The sequence below is a fragment of the Syzygium oleosum genome, unplaced genomic scaffold (genome assembly GCF_021117445.2).
Source record: "Syzygium oleosum isolate NSW1041296 unplaced genomic scaffold, Sole_v2.1 Sole_v2.16, whole genome shotgun sequence".
Taxonomy (NCBI): domain Eukaryota; kingdom Viridiplantae; phylum Streptophyta; class Magnoliopsida; order Myrtales; family Myrtaceae; genus Syzygium; species Syzygium oleosum.
In genome coordinates, this window is record NW_026607500.1 from 8,061,604 (window position 1) to 8,084,709 (window position 23,106).

At 40.8% G+C, this 23,106-nt stretch overlaps 1 protein-coding gene and 1 pseudogene across 1 annotated transcript; one reads left to right on the forward strand and one right to left on the reverse strand.

Moving 5' to 3' along the window:
• Positions 1-212: 212 nt before the first annotated feature.
• LOC115686192 (cellulose synthase A catalytic subunit 1 [UDP-forming]-like) lies at positions 213-9,111 on the reverse strand. Its single transcript, XM_030611408.2, has 14 exons — positions 8,770-9,111; positions 7,914-8,109; positions 7,641-7,819; positions 6,845-6,959; positions 6,582-6,768; positions 6,084-6,350; positions 5,649-5,994; positions 4,759-4,896; positions 4,155-4,280; positions 3,514-3,726; positions 3,161-3,425; positions 2,515-2,711; positions 2,071-2,421; positions 213-1,034 (listed from the first exon to the last, which is right to left on the reverse strand). Exons 1-14 carry the CDS (start codon positions 8,851-8,853, stop codon positions 447-449), a joined length of 3,252 nt encoding a protein of 1,083 aa, XP_030467268.1. The 5' UTR covers positions 8,854-9,111; the 3' UTR covers positions 213-446.
• An 8,433-nt stretch (positions 9,112-17,544) lies between these two features.
• On the forward strand, positions 17,545-20,956 carry LOC115686209 (UPF0481 protein At3g47200-like; annotated as a pseudogene).
• Positions 20,957-23,106: the final 2,150 nt, after the last annotated feature.

The window sequence follows — 23,106 nt, forward strand, 5'->3', positions numbered from 1 at the left end:
GCCCTTGTTTTTTAGCTTATCAAATTTCAACAGGCTTTCAGAAGCCTGAACTCTGAGGCCTCGCAAGCGATGAAAAACGCAAGAGCCATGCAATTAGCACGATGAAAAATTCGTCTCCAATGTCTTGGAGAAAACAGCGAACAGACCATACTTTTCCTAGTTGAAATACAGACATCACAAGGTATTTAATTGAGCAAATCTCGTTGAAGGGCTATACAGAACTCCATGACTAGCGATTATTAAAATTTCAAGTCTTGAAACCCCCATTGCAGTACAAGCTGGAACGACAGATAACGAAAAGCACGGTTCCCCCTCCAAAATATATAACAGGAATTACTTCACTTCATTGCATGAACCTGACTGGTGGCACGGTATCTTTTATTTACATCACAAGAAGCGCGAAGTAGTCGGCTCTCACCAGCACCGTAAACAAAGGTTACTCCTGACTAGCAATTGATGCCGCATTGACCTTTTGCAGCAGCTTTCGTGGAGTCGGAGGTGAAGGGATCGATGCGCACCCAAAGCAGAGAGAAGATGGAAGCAAGCAGTAGCGACCACACGATCACAATGGTGGGGGTACGATTCTGCCGTCCCACCAGCCCCTTCAAGAATGGATACAGATGAGCAATAACCCATATGGCAAAGAAAAGCTTTCCGAAGAGGGGACCCCATGACTGATAGCCACTGTTAATGGCATATGAGACTCCGGCTACAATGCCCACCAAGTTTACTATGAGAACAGTGGTCGGGGGAATGAGAAGTGACGTCCATTTGAACACATAGAGCTCGGCGAAGTCCCCATCATCGTCTGACGCCTTTGAAGTAACAGTGAAGTTGGTATCGATGCCTGCGAGAACTTTCAAGAGCCCTTGAAACACGGCAAAAAGATGAGCTGACGTACCCCCGATGACCCAAAACTGTTCATTCCTCCACCAGTCATCGATGCTCACTCCGCTCCACCTGAGCTCAAGGATTCCAGTAGCAAAAATGGAGACGAAGAGGAGAATGAACCACATACTAGCAAAGTTGCTAATCTGCATAAACAAATTAGCAGATATATGTTACAGCAGCATAAAAATGAAACGGCATCAACGTTGGTGTTTTTAATGGCATGTACACCCATACTATTGCCCAAAGTCCTTGCCACATAAAGGGCTCCTTTGTTTAGTAAAAAAGCAATGTCTTCAACCGGTCATCAAACCAGTTTCCAGTTCATCCGGTTTCACCGGGCCGAGTCAACGTGATAACATCATTACTACAAAAGAAATAAAAACAAAAATCTGGAAGATTTAGAAAAAAAAAATCCAGAAAACATCCTGCATACTTAGCAAAATGCTGAACTTAATGTCTAAATGATAAAACACTTTAAAAACACAAAATCATGTTCACAGATAAGAAATTATAATGTCACATCTTACATGTGCACAGGAAAAAACTTCAATGGGGCTTCTTTGAGTAGCAAAATGCCTATGCCTAATAAGACAAATTCTAAATAAAGTCCAACAAAGGCCTCATGGAAGAGGGGGGAGCATTCATTTTTTGTATTTTCTCATGAAAGAGACAACGTGACCCTTGTTTTTTCTTTGAGCGGAGAAGAGGGTTTATTTCAGGTATGAAAATGTGGCTTTTACTTTTTTCTTTTTGGTGGACAATGGGCTGAAGATTTAGTTGGGATTTGAACCCATTGGGACCCAAAAAATCAAGCTTTTTACTAAAATCCCGGTCCAACCGTCCAAATCCGGGTAGTCCAGTTCTGGGTTTGACTGGGTTTTGACGCAAACAAGTCTGGGGGTTCAACTGGACCGGACTAAGGACTGGTTCCTGGGTTCAACCGCTGGTCTGGATTGGATTTAAAAACATTGGCAAAAAGTCATGAAAAAAAGTACGTGACTGTATGTGTTAACATTCGCATATAGTAAAAGTTTCAGGTGCTAGAAAATGTCAAAGTACTTCCATCGCAAGTTTTAGATCAAGCAAAAAAAAACGTAAAAAAGTCCATCCAGACACATCCTAAAACAGAAGAAGAAAAAGCTGAAACAATTGTACTTGCAATTGACGGGAGCCGCTTACCTCTGGGATGATAAATTTTCCGGTGAGAAGGCAAAATGCGGGAAGAATGCAATAAGCAATCAGAGGGATTGAAGTGAGGGGATAGACAATGGTATTTATATATGCCAATCTCTCCAACCACTTCAGTCTTCCATTGTAACCATACCATATAGGACAATGCCTGCTTAGTAAAATCTCAATGGACCCCAATGCCCATCGAAGAACTTGGTTCAGACGATCTGAAAGATTAATGGGAGCAGAACCCTTGAATGCTGGGCGGGCAGGCATGCAGTAAATGGAGATCCAACCTCGCGCGTGCATCTTAAACCCTGTTAAGATATCTTCTGTGACAGAACCATATATCCATCCAATCTGCCAGCAAATAAAATGTAAGTGCCCACAAGAAAGACATTGAGAATGGGGTTAGGATAATATAGATGCCATAGTGATTGCTATGTAACCAACCTCTTTGCCCCACTCAGTCTTGTCCTCATAGCCACAGCTGATAACATGAATTGCTTCCTTCAAAAGAGTTGCTGGATTAGTAGTTGGTGGAAGCCCTCCCTGTTCCATGAAAGTTGCTGCAATGAAGACTGGCGATTGACCAAAGCGTTTCTCTAAGCTTTTCTGGGACATAAGCAATGATCTCTCATCATCATAACCTGCAGGACAAAAGCAAGGCAGTTAGCCAAAATCAACATGGAAACTGTGTTAATTGACCTTCTCATCATTAAGCTACGAAGGCAACTATTCTGGAAACCCACAAGGGGGATACAAAGTGAGCTAGACCAAAAAAGTGTTAACCTTATTGATGAGTTGCATAGACAGAAAACTAGAAAGCAAACCACATCTCAGGCCTGGCACATATGGGTAGGTAGTGAATACCTAGGGGCCTGAGATAACTATAGAGAATTTGGTACATAGTCATAATAAGAATCAGAATACCACAAACTTAGGATGCCTTACTGAAAGAAAAATTACCTAGTTGACAGTATACTAACCTTGTCTCGTAACCAAACCTATCAGACTTTTCTTTCTGTTACTTGAAATGAAACAAACTGGGGAACTCTGTCTAAAAACTAAGAAGCACTGAATTTACTAGGGCTCTTACCTTCCATCCCCTCGTCAATATCCTCCATGTTGAATATTGGGATGTTGGATTCAGTTCTTTTGACAGCTCTCTTCTTGTCGATGTATTTCTTGTCACCACCCTTTCCTTTCTTTCTGGGACCACAACAGCTTTTAACAATAATATTTGGTTCCAAATCTGCCTCAGTCAATACTGGGTCATACCCATATAGGGCCTGCCTGTTGAAACAGCATCCAGTTCCCACATAGACAGGCCCTTGGATTCCATCAAGTCCTTTCAAGTTAATCTATATAAAATGGAAAGTTAGAAAGAGCATTTATAGTCGAGAATAACAGAACCTGACACAACCTACTTTCAAAATGAAGTTAACCTACATCAAAGAAGACAATATTCCGGTTAGCATATCGATCATGCAAGTCAATGCCATCAAAACGCTGTGGAAATTGGACATAGCACGTCTTCTTTCCGAGAACAGGATCCATCATAAAACACATTGCCTCTTTAAGGGCTTTGCTGTTGTTGAAGTAGTGATCACAATCAACATTCAAAAGATATGCTCCATTGGTAAGGACAGATGAAACACGAATCTGTTCAACAAAAATAATTATGAGTTGCAATGCTACAAATGCATAAAAGATAAAGAAACTCCGCGACTCTTTCGATTGCTTATATCACATGAGAAGAGTGATACCATCTATAGCTGCAAATATTTGCAGAATGACACTCCTCACACCAATAGAGCATCATAATAAAGAGGGATGGACTTATTTTAGACTTTTTTGTTTCCTATAATTCTTTTGGGAGTTTGGGAGCACGGCGACACAAATAATAAGGACTAAAAGGGAATAATGGATGTTGTAAACAAGTAAAAATGAAGTTCATAACATTCAGAATAAGCTAGATGATGATGACCAAGTAATATATGTGACTTTTGCAACTTTAAAAGCCATTCACATGATCTTTTCCTTTCCTGGCTATATTAGAAAGCTGTGTAAGTACTTGAAGAAAAATATACCAAGGCATTCATTGCCCCAGCCTTTTTGTGATGCTGAAAACCAGGCCGCTTTTCTCGAGAAACATAGACAAGTCTTGGTAACTCATTTCCATCTGTATCAAGCCCACCACTGTGACCCAAGAAAACCTGCATCACCAGTGAAAGGTTTAGAGAAGTCTCAGGGACTCTAAGGTTGCGTTCGGTTGTCCGGATCTCGATTAGGATAGGATAGGATAAAGTATCCAATTTTTTTTTTAGTAAACTGAGTCAAAGTGAGAAAGTATAAAATGAACCAATTTAAGCAATTCACTTAAAAAAAGGGGCAAAAATGAACCTCTAGAATTAATTTATCAATTCTCTATCAACCGTGTCGCTCTAACGCACACTACTTTCTCCTCTTCCTCTTCTATCGCACATGTAGGTGTGTGCTCGCTTGAACAAGAATTGTTCTCTCTCTCTCTCTCTCTCTCCCCCCCCCCCCCCTCGGGACCAACATATTTGTGTGCCGTTGTACCAGAGAAATACTAAAGGGTTAAGACTAATTTCAAAACTTGCTGGACGATCCCTCACACCTTCATGGATGGAGCTATCCTGCTCGAATTTCAAAACATGTATCTAAGTGTACCTGAATCATTCCTGGATGATCCCTGGGGTTATTTCCAGGCCATGGAGTGCCATCTTGCATTGTCCACCCTTCTTCTGGCACCTTCTGTGCTTTAAAAACTAAAGCATTGATCCGTACCTTAAACTCTTCATATTCTCTCTGCGGATTATATGCAGGAAAATGACAAACTTTAGGTTTGTCACTGTAGGTAAGAGCCAAACAGGAAGTTTCTTCACAAAATTTTGAAGTATAAAAACAAAGCAAGAGTAATTGCATATTAATTTTAGAAATATGGAAGCATAAACCCCCACAGTTAAGAAAAATTTCCCTCAAGAATTTTATAAAACCATATGAGCATTGATTGATTTTTCAACTGTTTAGTACTTCGTTAGTAGTCTTTACAATCCACTGACACATGTCTTATCATATGGACATCTAATTCAAGTTTTTCTGTTCTATTTTACTTCTTTACAAAGGTCCTATGCATATTTCACTTAAGGGGTTAAAGTACTTAAGTAAACACATCACGAGAAACTATTAAGTACTCAGTCCAGTATTTGTAATCTAGTTTTTCATAGGGCTTGGTTTTGGTGGGCTGGTTGGCGGCAGGCTCAAACCACCAGAGCCACAGTGGTGCTCCACCTTTCTGAACGCAATAATTGTTACGAGAAATTTCTTTTCTACATTTAGAAACAGACATCTAGTTGTCCCTAATGAACTCATAATGACAAAAAACATAGGCAATGCTAGTATACATGACATTATTAAATTTAATTCCCAGAGGGAATTTCAGAGCATTTAGCCACGATCTTCAACTGTACAAAGCATGCTGATGTGATGTAAAAGCAGTGGTTAGATAAACAAATCGACATAAAGACAACCAACAAATGGTGTACTGCCACAAAACTTACCTTCATAGCCCTGCGTTCCTTTACAAACGATGGCTGTATCTTGTCCTTCAAGTAATCTATTTTTTGGGCAAAGTAAAATTCGGGGGCTCTAGGTTCGATGTTGTGCTTCTTGCAGAAGGGCACCCACTTCTTTGCAAATTCCGCAGTATCTGAAAGTGCTTCAAAAGTCAACATTGCAGATCCGTCATCAGAGACATAGCATGAAACTTTATCGACAGGGTAATCCACTGCAAGTATGGACAGGACAGTGTTCGCAGTTACAAGAGGTGGCTCTTTGAGTGGATCCACTGTACTAACAAAGACATCAACAGGAGCCAATTGAGAAGGTTCCCCCTCACGGTCATATCTGTGATTGAAAATTGTGATTAAGATGATGAAAATACTTGCAAATATTCTCCTCATTATATAATACAGCGAAGATAAAATTGAGCTCACCTCAATGCTAGCCTGTCAAGGTAAGTCTCACGGTTGATGGGAAACCATTTTGGGAACTGATCCAAAAGCCAAGATAAGGCAAACCAAATTTCACAGATAACTGATGTTAGCCACAGTGGATAAGCATCTTTCACAGGGTGGGTAGCACGATATTGCAAGAAGAAGCCCAAAATAATCAGACGGAGAATAATGACAACACGATAGGGGGTGAGATGTGATGATGGTATAGGCACCACGCGGCTCAAAGGTAGACGAGCATCATCGGCCCTGAAGAAATAAAATGAAAGTCAACTTTGCTTCATGATGAAGGAAAGCTATGATCAGCAGTCAATAACACGCCCAAAAGTAGAACAGTTAATCCATGTGCATATACAAACACAGTTTCATTATCTATTTGTGGTTATGAATGCGAGAAGTGAATGCATACAAACTGTATATTGATAAATGAACCAGCATATTCCTGCCGAAACCTTATATGTTCTGCAAGAAATGTCTTACATCTGAAGTTCTTCTCCATTAGAACCAGTTCCTTCTATGTCTCCTTTTCCTTCAGGGTATCTACTGGTCATGTGCGGAATGTTCTTTTCCTGCTTGAGTTTCCAACTTTCAACCCTTTCTTTCCAATCAACATTTCCAAGGCCATAAGAGTTCAAGTCCCTTGAGGGGTCCACAATTCGCACAGGAACTATAACAGTAGAAAGCATTGTCAACCAATATAATCCATGAATATGCAATGGCAATAAATTAAAATTACTATTTACCAGGCTGTCTAGGATCAACGGAATGAACTGAATGCCTATCAGAAGGGCCCAAAGGTCCAGATGTTGTCCGAACAGATTGATTGTCAGGTGTGGCACAGGGGATTTCACCAGATACCTGAAATATTTTTTTTTTCAGCACAAAGAAATTTTTTCAGCTTAGCTGCTTTAAATAATCTTCAATAACATATATCATATTCTGGGACAATGTCTTGGTTGCCACTTAACTAAAGATAAGTCACTAGGTTTTATGACTCACAAAAAGCTTGAGAAACTTTTCTTAATTCTGAAAGATAGAATTGTAAGACAGACATAACTTGATTCTCTAAAGAAGAAAGGATTCTTTTCACACTTGATCTAAAGCAATGTCAAAGCATCTATCACCAAATATAAGTAGCCAAATGAATGTTGTTAATGTTCCTTTCGCTTGTCGCAATAAAAACAAATGTTGTTTCCTTTGAATTGCTTATGCCTATCACCACAGCTTTGCAACAGAGTAAGCATACAAACATAGCTCTAGAACAGATGGCAATAGCCTGGTTTCTTCTCCATGATGGAGAGGAGTAACAACTCGACGGGGTATAGACATGGCGGACAAAAGGGACAGATTTGCTCTGCGGTCTGGCATTAAGGATTTGGGAGCTGTCTCAAGTATCTCCTTTTAATCCCTTGTGCGAAATCCTTTAGTACATTAATCAATGATTCAAGTAATAAGCTAGAGTCTCATTTCTTTAATCATTTCAGGTCAACCAAACAATATAAGTTCAAGAAGGAAGCTTGAGGTGGTCTAATTGCTTACCGGCTGCCCAGTAGTGAGAAGGGGAATTGGATGTTGGGATCCATGTCTAGAAGAAGACGAGAGATCAAGATCTTCTCCCTGCCATTGGCGCCTCATGGCATTTCCTTGGGTGTAGTTGAACTCGTTCTCTAAATCATCAACATCATCTTCTTCATCATCTCCTTCCACTCGAGGACTCCCTGAAAGATTTTGCCTGGTTAACTCAATCCGCATTAAGATGGATGGATGGGGAACGGGGATAGGTGCATTTACAAAAAAATTAAAAGAGCTAACCTTTGTGCCTTTTGTAGCGAGTCTTACACTTAGGACAACACTGATTACCGTCTTTCCTCTCATACTCGTAACAGGGACGGCATACTGGGAATGCACACTCATTACAAGCGACAAAGACATCACCATTGGCCGAAAGTCCAACAGAATCACCACAAATCTGACATATCTGGCCATCCAAGTGCTTCAGGGGCTTGGGCTGCATAATGCACAACCATCAACAATTCAGCCTCCACAAAAGAAAGACGGCAACCAATTCTCATGTTTGTGATAATAAAAAATGCACTACTTTGACCGAGAAATAGAAAGTCTCAATCTAGACTTCCATATCCTAAACACACTTGTCAATGGCGACATCATTTACGAAATAAACCGTAAAGACCACAAAGAAAATCTTAACGAAGCCCAGTATAACAATTGACTCGAGTCTCTCTGCCGTCAGAAAGGTTGACTATACACAACAACCCATCAACGCTCTCAAAAGTAACAGGCCAAATGGGACGACCGATCACCAGAAAGAGAAGGATCAAAAGCTAATCCAAGAAAACGTCAGGTCATCGACCAGGGAAAAAAGGATCCCTGACGATCAAACGCAAGGAACAGAGAATGCAGATTCTCATCCAGCACAGTAATCACAAGAAACGCTCGATCTTTTCGATAACGCTTGTTAAGGGAGCGACCGATCGCCCCCGAAAGCAGGCTCCACCGCCTAGAGTCCTCCAACAATTCACGGACCCTCGGAACCACTAGACCGCTAAGTCCAAATTTCCAAAGCAGGCGAGCTCGGGCGCAAACAAAAGACGCCCCCACGCCAGAAACGCAGCGACAGAGCGAGCAGTGACCGGAGACAGACACGAACCGCGGCGCCGTCGGAGTCGCGGCGTATCCGGACCAGCTCGTTCCTCCTGTAAGATCCGGCCACCATTCCCGCGCTCGCTTCCATGTCCCCCTCTCCTCTACTCGCTCCACCCGCGGTTCGCGATCCTGGGGTCTCGACGGAAAAGAGGGAGATCAGCGGCGAGCGCGGCGACGGCGCGGCGCAATGCGGGTGCAGCAGCGAGAAGCGTCGAGAGAGAGAGAGAGAGAGAGAGAGAGAACGCTTGTTGACGAAGGAGGAGGAGAGGCTTGCTTCTTCTTCGTCACTCCATCATCTCTGTCTTTCTCGCTCCTAGCATCATCAGTCAGTGTTACAGTTCCTGCTGCTACTACTCCAGTGCTTCTTGTCTTTTCGACATCTTACGTTTTCGTTTCGTTTCGCTTTTCCAATTTTTTTCTTTTAGAGAAAATTCAGGGGTCGGTAATTGCTCTTTTGACCGGGGTGGCGGGTAGCCGGTAGTTAGCGCTTGGTGTTGCTCTCTCCGTATTTCTTTTTGGAGGTAAGCGCATTCAAAGTCCTAAAACTTATCATTATAGTACAATTGAGTCATAAAACTTTCAAAAAGTATAATCGAGTCCTAAAAATTATCAAGTTAGTCTAATTAAGTTCTTCTTTTGATTGCACTTTTTAAAAGTTTTAGGACTCAATTGCACTTTCGCAACAAGTTTTAGAACTCGATTGCACTTTCACGACAAGTTTTATGACTTCATTGCGCTTTTTAAAAGTTTTAGGACTCAATTGCACTTTTGTGACAAGTTTTAGGAGTTCTAATGCGCTTATCCCTTCTTTTTCGGATATGTATTAAGACTTGAAATTGAGTCATAAAACTTTTAAAAAGTGCAATTAAGTCTTAAAATTTATCTCAAAGGTGCAATTGAGTCATAAAACTTTCAAAAAGTATAATCAAGTTCTAAAATTTATCAAATTAGTCTAATTAAGTCCTTTCGTTGGCTTCATTTTTTGAAAATTTTAGGATTTAATTGTACTTTTTGAAATTTTTAGGACTCGATTGTACTTTCGTGATAAGTTTTAGGATTTGATTGTACTTTTTGAAAGTTTAAAAATTCAATTGCACTTTCGTAATAGGTTTTAGAACTTTCAATGTACTTATTCCTTTCTTTTTTGGTCAGTCCTATCTAGCTCTAGCTCTAGCTCTAATGAGAAATTTACTCGATTGCATGAAGTAGTTGAGGGTTTATCCAAACAATCAAAGAGGTGCAAACTGGCCAATGAAAGAAAACTCTCTCTCGATTTTCTTCTATGATAATTTGACGCACAACTAATTTTTTTCTTTCGAATATGACAGTTTGCGCATCTTTCTGCACGTTGAATGTTTACGAGACACGTAGATCTTCACTTGCAGGATTTACCGAGAAGAAAGCATAAGTATGGTGATGTAAATATATACTTTGAATGATGCTGTACTAATCTAAACTTAAAAGTGTTGATTTTTACGGGGGTACGGTGTAGCAAAACCTAATAACTCTTCGTACCTTTTCGAAAGTTCGATTTGATGCATTAGGAGCAATGTTCATCTCTTAATTCTTCTAGTAAGACATGAAACAACCGTTCAATTCTTGATAGATCAAAAAGAAATCGGTCGCGCCATAACTCCATAACTCCATGATAGTATCAATGTTAAGGGCTCGATGTTCCATGAGATTCCGTCCTTTTACTAACATCTGTATAGAGAAGAGTGTTATAACTCCAAGATAGTCCATTGAATTGCAAGTCTTTTGAAAAATGCTCTTAAGTTATGATCTCACCGTTGGCTATGCGTGTTTTTTTTTTGTTTCATTCATCTCTTTTAAGTATATGTGTGAGCGATACTCATGGAGATTGAATCCCGAATCTAATACTTTCCGACCCCACTTTGTAATCCATTTACCAGCAAGGCCGGTTGGCTATGCAATCCAACTCCGGATCTAATCTCACGGTGGGCTATGCATACCCTTTGGCGGCGATGCATGTTTAGTCACCGGAAAGTTGCGTGTTAATTAAGAACGATTTTGACTTTAGTCGAGGAATAAAACATTGACAAATCGATTGGATAAGACATCATCCGGACAAAAAAAGAAAGACTCCGAACTTATTAAAGTGCCAATAAAATAGTAAAGCTCTGGAGTGATGTCATGTGAGTGCTTAAGCTTTTTTGATTTTTCAATTTGTGCAAAGTCGAATACTCAGACCTTTTGGATTTCAGTGTAGTTGTTAGTCCTTCCGCAAGAAGGTAGGAAAGAATGCTAACGTGGCAGCCAAATAGCCGTTAAAGTGTGTACGTGGCAGCCACATGTCGCCGACGTAATGCCTTCGTGGCTTTTACAAATTTGAGAAATTAAGAAAAATAATGTTGGGGTTTCTGAATAAAAAAGATTGAAAATAAAATAAAGAGAGAACCATATTCAGCTTGCCCTAGGTGCTCATGGTGTTGCTAGCTAGCCATTGGCGACGGTGGCTGGACCCTCGATGGCGTCGAGACACTCGCTCTCATTGCTTGTAAACACCACAAGCAATAGAGAGAAATGGAGTGCGACCCATGCAGTAGAGACGGATAGAGCGTGCGCGCTGAAAAGAGAGGCTGTGCCTGGCAAGAATGTGGCCCTAGTTAGTATCTTTACTGGCCGGTAAGGGTCGCGGGCCCTCGGCAAACACTCGCGAGGGTTGCTGCCCTTACCAGTTACCACTGTGTGTTGAGGGGGTCGTCGAGGGCAACAAGGGTCTGGCCACCTCGCCAATGACCGGTAGTTCAGTGACCACCCTCTATTTTGTTCAACCAGGCAAAAGATGGTTTTCCCTTTATCTCAATTTTCGATTCTCTTCTTTCGGAATCCTTAACTCTATTCTTTTAATTCTTTACATTCATAAAGTACAGTGGGCGTCACATTGGCGACATGTGGGTGCCACGATACCACTTGACAGCTATTTAACCGTCACATCAACATTTTCGTCCGAGCCCCCAACGCAAGGATCAATAATGCGCAAATTTGAAAAACTTCAAGGACTGAATTGCAAAAAAAGAAGAAGAGAAACAACATTCAAGGACGACCGTACACACCCGAAAAGTTGAAGGTCCCATGCCTTTATCTCTAAAACTTATTGCAATCAAAGTTGAGATGTCGCTAGGTACTGCCGGTAGCCTCTACTTGTTCATATAATTGCTGTCGGTGGGCTCAACTTTCCGGTTAGCATATCGATCATGCAAGTCAATGCCAACAAAACGCTGCGGAAATTGGGCACAGCTTGTCTTCTTTCCGAGAACAGGATCCATCCTAAAACACATCGCTTACTCCAAAGATGTGCTCCATTGGTAAGGACAGCTGAAGCACGAATCTGTTCGACAAAGATAATTATGGGTTGCAATGCTACAAATGCATATAAGATAAAGAAACTCCGCGACTCTTTCAGTTGGTTATATCACATGAGAAGAGTGATACCATCTACAGCTGCAAATATTTGCAGAATGACACTCCTCACACCAACAGAGCATCATAATAAAGAGAGATCGACTTATTTTAGACTTTTCGTTTCCTATCATTCTTCCGGGAGTTTGGGAGCACGGCGACACAAATAATCAAAACTAGAAGGGAATAATGGATGTAGTAAACAAGTAAAAATGAAGTTCATAACATTCAGAAAAGTCTCAGGGACTCTTGCAACTTTAAAAGCCATGCACATGATCTTTTCTTTTCCAGGCTATATTAGAAAGCTGTGTAAGAACTTGAAGGAAAAAATACCAAGGCACTCAATGCGCCAGCCTTTTGTGATGCTATCAACCAGGCCGCTTTTCTCCAGAAATGTAGACGAGTCTTGGTAACTGATTTCCATCTGTATCAAGCCTGCCACTGTGACCCAAGAAAACTTTCATCACCAATGAAAGGTTTAGAGAAGTCTCAAGGACTCTAAGGGGAGAAGCCTGGATATAATCAAGAAGGACTTTGAATGAATATCACTATACTTTTGCACACACATCTTGCGGCCGGTCCTGAGTCCCAATTAGGAAAATTTATGATGATGTTGAGAAGGATATGACCTCGAATGTGAGATTGCGGAGTAGAGGTTGCCCTTCTCAACCCCGAAGGTTATTTCTTTGTGTCAAAGGTGTTTATCTTTATCCGCGATACCGCTTGACTGTAGGATAATCTTTTGACTATGCTGGAGTTAAGAGGACCTGACCTTAGTACACGAGACTACGACTAGTTGGATCATCCTCTTGGCCCCACTTGCTAAGCCTTCTAGTTTAGATAGCAAACCTCATGTCTCATGTGCATATCAATGTGATTGCTATTTTTCGTCAGTCGAGTAAGTTCTCTACAATCTTTACTATGCAATTTGCTTACTCCATTATATTTTTAACTTCCCGTCGGTCCATGACAAAGGAGTTGATCATCGTGTCATTTGAAAAACACTTCGAACCAATAGTTTTGATGTTCGTAATTTCAATGCTTTATGAATGAGAAATTTTTCATAATTGATAGAACAGTGATTCAACCATTGTCATATTGGTCATATTAAGTCATTGTGCTTATTGCTTCGCGTCGTTACCTAAATTAGTGACATCATTGCATCACAAATGGATTTTAATGACATAAACAAGCAAATTGCAAGCCTCCAAAATCAAGTGGACAAGTTGTGTGCTACTGTAGCTTGACGCTTATCTTGTCAAGCAAAATCGCCACGATGACATGGATGCTCATCTTCGGTGATGATTATCCATGCCATCGTACCATCCAAACCCCGGTTCCACTTTTAGGATCCAGGAATTGGACCGACACTTTCGAGAACCGGACCAAACTGGTCGGTCCGGTCCGGTCCAGGCAGTTCCCTGTTTGGGCAGTTCATTTTGCACACCCCTACTCGGTATCTCCTTTGCCATCTCTTAAGGCACCTCTCTGTCCCCTTGCGTCGCAGGATGGGATCATTTTCACATTGGACGAGCCATTGCAGTATCTGTTCACTTGCAGAGACGAGTCCGTCGTTGGTGATTACTTCGGTGTTAATATATCCGATTCTTAGTCTCTGGTAATTAACGAATTTGTTAACTGAAATCGAGTTTTTTTTTGTGTCCGTAGTTTTTGGTTTGGTTATCGAATGGGGCCTTTGTTGTTGCTTGTCAAATGTTCAATGTGGAGACTGAATTTTAAGTTTGACTAGTTGATTCTGAGATGTGTTGACCTTAAGGCGAGTACTGGAATTTGACAATTTATAGGCTCAAGATGTCTGATCCTTATCGTTGATGATTGATGAACTTGTACTCAAATCTTGTTGCTTGGAGCAGTGCCGTTATGTATGGTCATAGTTGTTGATGAATTCTATTTGTAGTTTCAAGTTTTAAAATAGAACAGAGCAAAACACTGCTCATTAAATGGTCAATATAGCCTCGACCTTTCCACCTTGTTCGTCAAGATGCCATTGTGCCTTGGATCAACTTGGTTCTAATTCCACTTGTTATGTGCAAGCGCAAGCTATTCTAAAGTTTTCTTATCCGTACGATCTTGGGAAAGACTTTCCAAAGTCAGCCTTACTCACAATAACACAGGAATTTTCAGAGACAAACTCTTAACTTGTGTTTACATCACTTTATAATCCAAATGAGGGGAAAATGAGCCATATTTATACAAGAACCCTAATAATTGCAACCGTAGATCTACAGTCTGATCAAACGGTGATGAAAAGTGGATATTTCCTATATTGTCCTCAAGATTACTCTAGAATACCATGCATACATGTTCCTTATTACCCTTGGAACCTTCTAAAAGCTCCTAAAAATCTGGAGATACAAGAAGATTTTATAACACTGGGCCAATTTACGGGTTATCTAGACCTACTTCCTCTGTCTGTTGGGCTTGAAAACCTTTGGACCCTCTTTGCCATCCTCAGCGGTAGAACTACTCCTCGTACCCAAATCTCAAACACCATGGACGATAGCTCTGTTTCACCATTCATTCAGAAACTTCCCAAAGTCCCCAAAACACACATGTGCTGCATGCGAAGTAGCAAAAATCCCCCAAAGAGTTGCACATAGGATACGATCTATAGATTGAATCTCAGTAAAAGCCGACTGATGAATGTCTACCATAATTACACTGGCATGCAAGTAAATCAGACTGTGACTCGGGCCCCACAACTTGCAAGTTCTAAACAAAACTTGCCACTCCAACTACGAGGGCCACGTCCCTCGCCACAGACCTGCAAGAAGGTGGCCTTCACTCAATTCTGTGACGAGTGCAAATGACATGGCAAGACATGGATATCCATGTATCAAAGTGGCATTCACATAGCTTTCACATCAATATTTCCGTCCATATATTTGATGGAAGGACTAATTTAAACAAAAGAATTTAAAGTTCGAGGATTCAGTTGGACAGAAAAAATGAGTTCAAGAATCAGATTGAACAAATTGAAAAACAAAATAGTTCAAGCCTTAAACCATTAATTACTGAAAAAACTTGTCATAATGTTTGTTTTTATAATATTTATTGATACAAAATAAGCACAGGGGAGCTAATTGATGGAGTTAGCAATATCACCTGGAGGGAGGGGGGGGGGGAGGGGGGGGGTTTTAAATAGGTGATTTTAAAAACACTCGACAAATTAAAACGGAAGTCAAAATGTTAAAGTTGAAAGATATTAGATTTAGACGGAATCTGAGTCTGAATAGTTGTAGTGCTATGATGATATTCACTGGAACTCAAAGGTCAGAGTCTGAACAGAGATCAAATTCAGTTCACAAGTGTGCATAAGTCTATCAAAGATAATTGACGCAAGTTTAGAGATAGAAGAAGTTGCACACAAAATTTATATTGGTTCGGCTTATAGCAAGCTTACGTCCACTTTCCTACGTTGACAACCTACTGGTTGGATTTCACTAGATAATCAATGAGGCTGCGTTTGGTCGTCCGGATTTCTAAACAGGATATGACTGGATAGGATAGGATAAGAAGTCTTGGGATTTCTTCATATCCTGTCCACTATTTGGTGGACTACGGATTTAAAGTCGGATAGGATAATTTTTATTTTTTTTTGGCTATTTACGGGTCCAGAGGAGTCAGTGAAGGAAAAAAGCCGAGAATTTTTTTTGGTAAAAGCGCACAAGGTGTGGGGATGAAGATGATGGCGAGTGGAGTGTAGGGTTTCTGGAAAAATAGGCATTATAAATCCTATCCGGGTCTATCCCACCCCCCCATCGGATTTTTTTTATCCGGTCTATATCCGACCTTATCCTATCCTGGACCATCACCAAACACAGGATAGGATAAAACATATCCTATCCTGGCTTTTATCCGGTCGACCAAACGCAGCCTGAGAGATTACAGTTAAGTTGTGCCGCTTGGATCCAAGCGCTTCTACTTAAAGCTGGTGCTGCTTATACCCAAGTCGATAGACCCCACTATTTCATACCTACGCACAAACTATAACATTGTATAAACCTCTCAAATAATTACAATTGTAAGCTCACGGAAGACAAGTATGTATTATTGAAGTACTCTCAAACTTTGGAATTTTTTTTATTTTGGACCTTTCTTTTCTCCTCGGCACTTTGGTCTCCTTTTATATTTCTCCACTTTTAAAACTAAACGTTGGACAGTCTTCAGAGGATCACTCTCCAATCAACCTGTGGATGAGGTTACATAAAAAAGATTGAGTAGCAGTTGAGTGATAAAATCTGAATTCCCATTGATTTGGTTGCCCATACAAGCAAATCTCCAGTTTCCATAAGGAGAGTTCTTCAATTAAGGAAAGCAACTTGTCTATGAAGTGATTGTCAATCAATCAAAGATGTTTTGCGTGAATGATTTAGTTGCAAAGCAATCTTTAAGATTGAATATCAATCAACATATTCTATGCAAAAAATCTGAGTTAAATCACTAGCCATTGCGATGTACATACGTTGTATTCTTAGTCTGAATAGACTTCTTGATTAGATGATACTCCTAGAGTCTGAATACTCCTTAAGTCTAAACAGACTTCGCATAGAGTTGAAGATGCCAAGTATCTTGACAATATCCACATGCAAATTTTGCTGATATTGTCATATTACTCTAATGATATTCATAACATATTTGATTTCCACGAAGTAAATAATCAGAACTTGAGACGCAATATTTAGAATTAATAGTAGATAGAGTTTGAATAAACTTCTGTTTTTTGCTTGCTGTTCGCCTATCCATGATACTTCCGAGCTTTACCAAACTCCCCGTTCTAGGCTTGTTCACCTTTGATAGAGAACTCATATCCTTTATACGTTCTTTTTAGAATATCATCTACATAACGACTTGTGTATCTTTCACCTGGTTACTCAGCGATTAAACAAATTAGTAGCCTTTGATTATTTTATCTTCTTCAAAACATCATAAGGGATATTCCCCAACACTAATCCCTGTCATAAGCCTTAAATTAGTGATATGGGTATATGTAACCATAGAAAAAGTCATAGAACAAACATTATGAAGAAGAATTTTGCTTTTGCTGTTGCGTCATTGAGAATAACTAGAATACTTCATAGTTGCAGTGTAATTGTGACCAAAGTATAATCCCTTTTTCTGCATCAAAAACTTCTCTAACATTCTAGATAAAGTTGCATCAAGAGGAGATCTTTTCGGCTTAATGGCAAAGAAACCAAATGACTCTGTTCTGTTTTTTTTTTTTCCCGTTCTCCTTTTTTCTTTGTAATTGATAGTAATGGTCAGACCTTTTGTGTGCGTAATATCATAATACTTCATGAAAGGTTAAAGAATATCACATCTTTCTTTTGTCCCTCCAAAGCTACTGTTTTCGTGGTTTGCATGGTTTCTCACTATATAGCCTAGGAAGCAAGCCGGACTTCTCCGATGACAGCAAGAATGAAGAGCGCATTCTCGATCTTGAATCTCAGGTAAGCCTTCCTTGTTTTTCTCTCAACATCTTTCAATTCGGTGCTTTTTGTGCAGACATAGAGCATTATGATTAGTGACCATATGCTGCACTTAGTTTCAATTCAAATAGTAGAAAAACTATGTATGCATTTGACGTTACTGATTGCCCGTAGAGCAGTCGAGAAATAGAAGGTTAGATTATGCGTGTTCCCGTAGAATTTATAGGAGGTATGATCTTGTATTATTTGCGGCCACGTGATTTTAACTGCAAATTGACTATGTTGCATGGCGGTGAGAGCTCTAGGAAGCTGACGGTCTTTCGTTATTCGTTTCGCAAGCTTTGCAGATTCTTCAGATATTTTCTCAACTAGCTGAGGCGCAAGGCCTCCTGAAACTGAACGACTATTCCGATTCGTCCAAAGTCGACGGGCAGAAACACAGCGGAGCGCCACAGGTAAAATCTTTCGGAGCAGGGTTTTCTTCATGACAATCAAAATCAGATCACGGTCTTCTGTCAATGTAGATCTTTGTGCCATTTCTAGAACAGGTTGAATGCATTGCGAGGCAAGCGTGTTTTCTGTTCTTCTAGAAAACAAAAAAATCATTTTCGGCTCCGTTCATTTCGTGGAAAACAACTTTCAGGAAAATATTTTCCAAATTTTCCGGGATTCATTTCATGAAAAATAAACTAGTCAAAGAAAATCATTTTCCCTCATTGGTAAAAACACCTTTTATTATTTAATTATTTCTTTTTTTAAATTCTAATATTTAATTATTTTTATTTTTTTATTCTTGTTTTTTCTTTTTTTCCTTTTTCTCTTTTCTTCTTCTTCAGCCAATTGCCAGCCATGCCAAAGACCGGTGACCGGCCACAGGCGAGCTCGAGCCTCGCCGCCCTCTGGTGACGCTCGATGGCGAGGCCTTGCAGATCGGCAACGCTTGAGCGTCGCCAGAGGGTGGTGCCAGAGGCCTTGAGCCTCACTGTCGCCTTGTGAGTCCTCTTTGGGTGAGCTTGCCGTTCGTGAGGCCTCGAGCCTCCCCAGATCTGGCGAGGCGAGGCTAGGCTCAGCAAGCCTTGCCTTACCGGATCTGGCGAGGCCTTGCTTGAGGCCAGCAAGGCGAGGTGAGGCCTTGGGCGAGTGAGGCTAAGCCTCACCTGAGGCCGGTTGCTGGTCGTCGCCGTGGTCGGCGACCAGCAGAGGAAGAAAAAAATGAAAAAAAAAGAAGAGAAAATAAAATATAAGAAAAGAAATATAAAAAATTATTAAAAAATAATTTAAAATTTAAAAAATTAAAAATTTGATTTTTTAAATAATAAAAAAATATTAAAAGGAGTGTAAGGAGGAAAATCAAATCGGATTTACCATATCGAACGACGGAAAATATTTTCCAGTTCATTTTCACATTTCAGCCGAACACCGAAAAATATGATCATTTTCTTGGAAAATAGCTTCTTGAAAAATATTTTCTAGAAACGTCACATTTTCCGCGAAACGAACGAAGCCTTTCTATTGTTTCTCGGATAATTGTTCAAAAAGTCCTAAACCTATTATACAGCAGTCAATTCAATCATAAAACTTTCAATTTAGTTCTAAATCTTTTGACGATTTGTCAATTTAATCTAAAACTTTTTAATTGTGCCAATTTGGTCTTAAACCTTTTGATGATTTATCAATTTAGTCCTAAACCTAAATTGTCACAATTGAGAGGTTTATGATTGAATTAGTCTCCGTACAATAAATTAGGACTTTTTGGACAATTTTCTCTTGATTTTGGCTTTGTTTTACTTTTTGACGCGACTCGTTAAATGGAAGAAAGAATACATGCTTAATTCATTCTTGTCATTAGGCACCAAATCACCGTACGTCATTCATGTCGATGGAATTATGCCCAAATGTACCTTTTCACTCTTTCTAGTTTCATGGGCTTTTTAATCTTTCACCTGTTTAGATATGAGTGGGACTGTCAAGGAAGTTGCGATTACCATAACGACGAAGATGGACAGCTTGCCTCGCGAGGACGAGTTCGCCGAGTGTTGCATCTATCGAGTGCCTGAGAAGTTCCGCAGAGCAAACGCAGAGGCCTACACACCTCAAGTCATCTCCATCGGGCCGTTCCACCGTGATAAGACACAGCTTCAGCCGAGGGAGGAGATCAAACTGAGATACTTGAAAGGCTTCCTCCGTCGCAGTAGGGCCGACCTCCTTGCTTGTACCAGAATGATCAGGGAATCGGAAGACCGCATTCGGCAATGCTACCAAGAAAATCTCACCCAAGGCAGCGACAAGCTCGTCGAAATGATCTTAGTGGACGCAGTTTTTGTAGTTGAGCTTTTCATAAGGAACCATTACCCCGAGCACCGAGACGAGCGCGACGAGATATTCAGCAAGCAGTGGATGAGCAACGGCGTATTCCATGACATGCTGCTGCTGGAAAACCAAGTCCCATTCTTTATCCTCGAGAATCTCTATAACCTCACCGCATTGAGGACCACTGTCACATTCTTCAAGCTCAGCTACGAGTACTTCAAAGATGTCTTGCACAGGCACGAGCTTGTAGGCACGAGAATTCAGGTAAATCACCTGGTGGGACTACGTGCGAGCCATGCAACTGCCCCCGTTCCCGGCGGGCAGGACATCCAAACAGGCCAAGAAAACTCAGAGGGCAAAGGAGCTGCAAGAGCCTGGCATCACGTTCGGACGGGGCAAGGGAACCTCCATGCTCGATTTCATCTTCAAGGACGGGACCCTCGAGATGCCGCACATGGTTGTGCACGAGTGGACCGAGGTGTACTTGAGGAACATGATTGCGTACGAGCAGTGCCACCATGACTACAAGTACATCAGCAGCTACGCCATTCTCATGGACAGCCTCATCGACACGCCCGATGACATTGACATTCTAATCAGCCGCGGAATTTTGGAAAATCAGCTCTGGAGCGCGGACGACGTGGCTAGTCTCATCAACGGTATGCACAAGGAGACCATGAGGGACTCCAGCGAGTTCTACTACTCAGACCTGTGCGAGAGCCTGAACGTGTACAACCGGACCAGGTGGCACCGGTGGAAGGCCGCCTGGTACCGGTGGAGGGTCATCCTCAACCGGGACTACTTCAGCAACCCGTGGTCTGGGATCTCTGTGGTTGCCGCCGTGGTGCTGCTCGTTCTCACCTCGGTGCAAACGGCGTGTTCCATTTTTGAATTTTGCGCGGCGGGACGCCACAAGAGAGTACCGGGGTGCAACTGATATTATAAAAGGCTAGAATCAAGGAAGTAGAAAGTCTCAAACTAGATTTCCGTATCCTAAACACACTTGTTAATGGCCCCATCATTTACGAAAATAAATCGTAAAGATGAAGCCCAATATAACAGTTGAGAAAAGATAAAAGTGGAAGAGAGAATTGTGGAATTTATGTATATTTCGATGTGTATAGAAAAGAGTACATAGGCTCTATTAGATAACTACTATCTAAGGTAATAAGATGAACATGATACCAAATATAATCAATCAATGATATGCACTATCAAAGGAAATATAAGCATAATCTCGAGAGATATGCAATGTTGCAATATCATAATATCACTAACATCTCCTCAAACTCAAGGTGCATAGAAAATGTCAAATTGAGTTGAAATACAAGTCTGAACAGCGCCCAACAGCTCAGACGTGATGGATTACGCGGCGTTCGGCATCTATTCGTGGCGAAACTTCCAGATCTAGTTGGTTTGAGGGAGGCGAGTTTGGTTATGGTGTTGGCTTCTCGAAATAACGCGCGAAAGGTCAACAATTGGAGGAGCCGATGCGGCTGGCTTGTGAATCAGTAACATAGCCATACGGCCTATACGACTAGTGTCGTAGTATAAAGTGGCCTATACGGCTGGCTTGGGAAAATAGTTATTGAGAGATGCGGATAAAAAAAAAGCCACCTTCATGAAAGAAGGCTCGATTGGACGACGCGGCCGGTGCGGTTAGTGTCAAAACATGACTATTGTGGAATGGACTACTTTCTCAGACAAGACTTGTGCGCATGAAGTGAACACTGTCGAGTGGTGACGATGGATTTATTTGGATATGCCCCGAGTACTGCACAGTTAAGAATAAAGATACAGAAAGAGAGGATTGGGGAATTTTTGTATAATTCAATATCTATAGAAAAGAGTAAATTTTTATTAGATGAGGTAATAAGATAAACATAATACCAAATATAATCAATCAAGGATATGTACTATTAAAGAGATATATACATAATCCCGAAAGATAAGTAGAATCAAGTAAATATCCTAATTGGCGTACTATAACTACTGACTTGAGTTTCTCCGCTGCCAGAAAGGTTGACTATACACTAGAACACGTTAACGCTCCCAAAAGTGACAGGCTGAATGGGACGGGCGATCACCAGAAAGAGAAGAATCAAAAGCTAATATAAGAAAATGTCAGGTCATTGACAAGGAAATGGGATCACGGACGATCTAATGGAAGGAACAGAGAATGCAGATTCTGATCCAGAACAGTAATTATAAGAAATACTCGATCTTTCCAATAATGCTTGTAAGAAGCGAACGATCTTCCGAAAGCAGGCTCCACCACTAGAGTTTCCAACAATTCACGGAGCCTCGGAACTAAAATCTGATAGCAATGCTGGGATCTAGACTGCTGACTTCAAATTTCAAAGCAGGCGAACTCCCGACGCAAACAAAAGACACCCACCAGAAATGAATACAGAGTGAACAGTGGCTGAAGAGACGAACCGCGCTGCCGGAGTCGTGGTGTATCCGGACCAGCTCGTTCCTCTTGTAAGATCCGGCCACCAGTTCCGCACTTGTTAGCTGCGAAAAACGACACCCAAACATCTCGATAACTGGAATCTAGAACACATATAATCAAGTAAAAGAGAATCCATCATTCTTGATGCGGAATAGCAACGATCCTCAGTGCAAGTCATTCTCCTCTATTACCCTTTCATAATTAGCGTTTGCTCCTTATGTGATGTTATTTGTGCATCAGGCTAAAGGAGAAACTTGAGCACTATTTATAGAGTTTTAAGCCACAAGCTCTCTCATCACAGGCCAGGCCGGGCGTTACTCGGCCCACACTAGCTAGTCCCATATTAAACTAATTAAAAATCTTTAAATCTTACCTTATTAGACCAATCCCATAAAACGGTAAATTACAATCTCAATTAATTTAGCCTACATCGGAAAAACTCTTATATTCTCCAACTTGGGCTATATTAATTGAAACTATACTGTATGTGCACACTTTTATGTTGGTCTAGAGATTATTCTTAATAGTTAATCCGATCCTACAAAGTTTCAAACACTGAAGTATGGCGGTAACTGCATGAATACACATAGAGCTTTTCATGGTCACATGTGCTTTTAACTCTACTAATATGGATTCAATATGGTAGTGTGGTAATTGAATAACACCTCAAAAAGAGTAATATCTCGTGTGTCATCCCCTTTGT